This window comes from Coffea arabica, chromosome 4e (genome assembly GCF_036785885.1).
Source record: "Coffea arabica cultivar ET-39 chromosome 4e, Coffea Arabica ET-39 HiFi, whole genome shotgun sequence".
NCBI lineage: Eukaryota > Viridiplantae > Streptophyta > Magnoliopsida > Gentianales > Rubiaceae > Coffea > Coffea arabica.
This window is the reverse complement of record NC_092317.1, coordinates 38,768,097-38,772,734: the sequence shown is the minus strand read 5'-3', so window position 1 is coordinate 38,772,734 and position 4,638 is coordinate 38,768,097. Positions and strand designations below refer to the sequence as shown.

Genomic DNA, 4,638 nt, shown 5'->3' with positions numbered 1-4,638 from the left:
TTGGTTCCGGATCCGAGAGGGTGATATGGTGGGTGGAGGAAGTAAGCGGAACTTTACGGACATATTGTTACTCGAGTTGATGGAGGGTCAACCCAAGATGGCTTGAACCGGCCGAGACGTGGGAATAGCTCCTGAGAGCTCTTGTATCCTTTCTACTTGTGTTTTATTTCCTACTTGCTCACTTATATGAAATTCATGTTAAGTCGCTTTTAAATGTGCTAATTGATTTAATTCGTGCTACTTGCTTGTTTGCTTGATTTTCTTGGCCTCACTGAGTGTTAGCTCACCCTAACTTGTTATTCCTTAATAAGTTTTGGAAGTGGAAGTTGAGAACTCTAGACTAGTGGTTTTTGGTTGAAACTAGTAAATCTTTTGTATGATATTGGAGACATTTGAAGTGTAAACTTTGTTATACTTGGATTTTTGGATTGTAATAGTAAATGGTAGCCTTAGAAGAATTTGGCTGGTATATTTGAAGTATTCCTTTAAACCTAAATCTATGGTTGACTTGTGGATCTCTATTAAGTTAGAATGAGTGTGAGTCCTGACGAAAGTTGGGCAGACGCCCCGCTGATACCCTAGGGCTCGTCTTAGGGAAAGGTGGGGGCATCACATGGATACCCTTGTGGATCACATCCAGATGTGTCTTCCATGTTTGCATTTGCTCTTCTTCGATGCTTTTGGAGGGAATCCATCCTCAAATCCATGCAGGAATTTGGCCGTGGATTCAACTCATTAATATTTTAGGATTTTTCCTATTTTCATCTCGTTTGTTTGGTGTGTTGTTTAATTGTTTAATTAGTAGTTATTATGCATAAAATGACCAGTTATGTTAGCTAATTGAGCCATTACTTTAGTAGTTTAATTGGAATCGAAGTTCAATTTGAATTTGGCTAGTTAAGTGACATATTCCCAATCCCATTAGGATTTGGGTTAGTTAGGACATTACCTTATATGTGGGTCTTTTTTTCATTTGTAATAGATGGTTAGGGATATTGATGAATAAAAAAATGAGAATTTTCTCTTGGTTCCTTGTGACCTTTCTTAGAGTTTGTCTTGAGTGAGTCTTGATGAATTCAACTTGGCTTACCAATCAAGAATCACACCTGATTGTCGTACCTTCTACCAACAACCAAAGTTTTTACTAATTCATTTAGTTGTGGATTGAGATAGTATCAATAGGTTTGCAACTACGGGGATTAGAAGGGTCTAAGGGATTCCTCTATCCAAACTTTGATACCAATGTCTAGATTCGAGCTTGTGGGATGCCTGTTTCGTTCTTAGTAGGGCTCGTATCAATTTGGCTCCGAGCATAATTGAATTTGCAGTTTTCAGTGGTTTGTGTATTGCTAAAAAGTTTACACTATTTCTTCAAATTAAACCAGTCATACTTGAAGTTCTAGCACATGCTAATCTCAAGCCAGTTATAATAGGCTGGTTCAGTTTTATCTCATTGATACTATGAAGAAATTTATGTCTTTGATTCGCTTGTGGCCGAGCATCGGCTATTGGATAATTGATTTGAGTCTCACGGCATAAGTTGTTTAAGTATTGTGAAATGTTATATATTTTATTCATTTAAATATTTTTAAAACCCATGATGGCCTACTCTCTAATCTTGTGGATTCCATATGACTTAATTTAATAGTTCTATACGATATAATTGCAAATGGATCAATGTTTTGAAAACCTTATTCTATGGACATTTCTTGCAAGGTTTGCAGTGCTTTAATGTAATTATTCACCTGTTTGGGCATTAGAAGGACTATTGCTATTCAAATGCTTATCATCAAGATTTAACTCTGTCAGTGATCATGCCTCTATAACCTTATTTTATTTGGTACAATACTATATTTATTTGGTACAATTTATTTGGGCTGCTAATTTAATTATATTTAGTTTGTCTGGACTAATGAAACAGAATTTAATACTAGATTCATTTGTCTAGGGCATAGTATATTACTACTACTAGTATTAGTATTAAAAAATAATTATATATCTTATTTGTGTATAAAACCATAAAAGTAACAGGACCAAACAGAAAAGGGCTTCCATTATGATATTCTTAAAAATTGTCTTTCATGTAATACATTTGATATTATCATGTTGTTGGTATTTAATATGCCTTTATGTGTCTTTTTATGGTATATCAAATATCCTCATGTTTCAAAACCTCAAATTATTTTACACTTAAAATAACGAAGTATTGGAGTTGTTTCATAAAAGACCCTATCATACGGATCTCATAATTAATATGCTTTAGGACAATTTGAGATACTAGTATATTCAATTAAGTTTTATGAACATCACAAATTATTGCATATCGAACCAATACAATTATATACTTTAATAACTTAAGATTAAATAACCTATATAAATATTACAGTGATAATTAACTAGCTATTACCAAGTGACCTAATTATGGTTTTATTAAATGGTTATTTATATTAATCTGAAATCATGAATATAGAACTATAATTTGCCTAAAGGTATTCTATTTTGTATTCATGAAAGAGTTGTTATATTGTCCAAAGGTATATAATTTCTTCATTAGATACATACTAGTGAATGATTGTCACTTACTTGTAAAGTTGTTCAAATGAATATAATATTTTTTTTAGTTTTATAAGTGAATAATTGTTTTTCACTTATAAAGCGAATCATTAGAATGTTGTTATTCTATCCAAAGATAAGATACAATGATGCAATAGATTACTCGCCTAATAATTCAATTATTTAGTAAATTTATTTAAACAAGTTGGTTAGCTAGATATTAAATTGAAAAATTCTTCTATGTCCAAGGCGATTATCACCCTAAAGTAATTGAAGTCAACATTTACATAAAAGCTGTTGTCAAATTATAGTAAATTTTGACTAAAGCAGCGTTAATTATGTTTGCTAATACTCATATATTATGTTTGAACTTACTCTTTAAATAATGATTATGTTGCTATTTTTTTTAATAATAACTAATTAACCAATGTATTTTTTTTCGAAAACGTCTACTAATGTTATTGAGGAAACCACGAAGTTACATTATTGGAAGTCTACCCCCTCCGACCTATATTCAGCCTAGCAAGGAGGGGGATACCAACCCCCGCACCGCGTGAGCCGAATATAAGGGTACTGGTTTGCATCTAACTGGACAAAACCTCTCACTCGCCTTGGTAAAGTGGCGGCTTCGTAGGTCCTCGACCGATGTGTGTAGTGGAAGCCTGCTTCGCTAATTCATCCGCCACAGCGTTGGTCTCCCTGTAGCTATGTTCTAGCACAAATTCCCCTCGAGATAACACCTCGTGTATTTGACGAACAAGAGAGTCAAGTTTCCAAGGTGCAGAAATTGTTCGTTGCACTATCTTGAGCAGCTGTTCCGAGTCCATGTGGACTATTACCTTGACCAGGCCGAGAGAGACACACAAAAGGAGACCCTCCAGGAGAGCTCTAGATTCCACTTCCATATTCGTGCAAAAGCCGTAGTAGGCGGAGAAAGCCGCTATTACCTGGCCGTGATAATCTCGGACTAAACCTCCTCCACCGGAGTGTCCAGGGTTCCCAAGGGATGATCCGTCAACATTCAATTTACTGTAGAGATATTGCGGCGAGGACCATACCAGAGGGATACACTTCAGCAATTTTGGCATCTTAAAGATAGGCAGAAGACCCAACCGACGCCAGGTATCATCGTTCGCACATGCAAACGGATGAGCTGCTCCTATGGCATTGAGGTGCCATACAATTTGTCGGCATATGTAAGGCGGTCGTAAGAAAACATTCTCATAGACGACCTGGTTCCTTGCCTTCCAGAGCTCCCAACATATTAGGACTGGTAGGAGATAGACCAATACAGCTGTCGGAGATTTGCCAGATGCCAGGATCCACCACCCTTGTAGTGTCTTTATGAGCGTGTCTGCCGCGCCTCTAACCCCTAGCATGCACTGGAAATAACTCCAAACATATCGAGCCATCCAGCAATGGACAAAGGAGTGCTGAAGAGTCTCTGAACTAGGACAAAAGGAACACTTGGAGGGTAGATGCAAGCCGAATTGTTGTAGCTTGTCCTGGAAAGGGAGCCAGCCATTTAGGAGGCGCCACATGAAGATCGAGATTTTGAGTGGAATACGCCGATCCTAGATTAGCCGGCGCGAGGCCAAAGTGTTGGTTGGACGTCGAAGCTACTTCAAAGCAGATTGAACCTTGAAGCCGCCGTCAGCGGCGGGCTGCCAGATGAGGATATCTTGACCCTCCGAGAGCCGAACCTGTGACCCAAGGACTTGTATCCGCTCCTCATGGGTTAATGCCTCTTGGATCTGGTCGAGGTGCCAACTCCTCCCATCAAATAGCTCCTGGATCCGTACACCTGGCAGCGGAATTGATTCCTTTCCCTCAGCTAAGGCGCCCGACCTCAACCAATTTTCAAACCAAAAAGAGGCATTGTCTTCTCTGACAAGCAATTGCATATTAGCCTCCATAAAACACCGACTATCAACCAACCTCCGCCATAGTCGTGAGCTCGCGGGTTTAAGTGGAGCTGCTGTGATATGTTGGTGTCCTGTCACGTACTTGGCTTCCATGTAGCGAGCCCAGAGAGAGGCTCCAGTCCGGAGTTTCCACCACAGTTTGCAGCCAAAGGCATGCACA

At 38.3% G+C, this 4,638-nt stretch overlaps 1 protein-coding gene across 1 annotated transcript; it reads right to left on the bottom strand.

The window, feature by feature from the left end:
• Positions 1 to 3,155: 3,155 nt before the first annotated feature.
• On the bottom strand, positions 3,156 to 4,094 carry LOC140005609 (uncharacterized). The gene has a single exon (XM_072046619.1). It carries the CDS (start codon positions 4,092 to 4,094, stop codon positions 3,156 to 3,158), a length of 939 nt encoding a protein of 312 aa, XP_071902720.1.
• Between the last annotated feature and the right edge of the window lie 544 nt (positions 4,095 to 4,638).

Coding starts and splice junctions, on each gene's coding strand:
- LOC140005609 (XM_072046619.1), bottom strand. CDS start 4,094: ATGTGGCGCCTCCTAAATGGCTGGCTCCCTTTCCAGGACAAGCTACAA.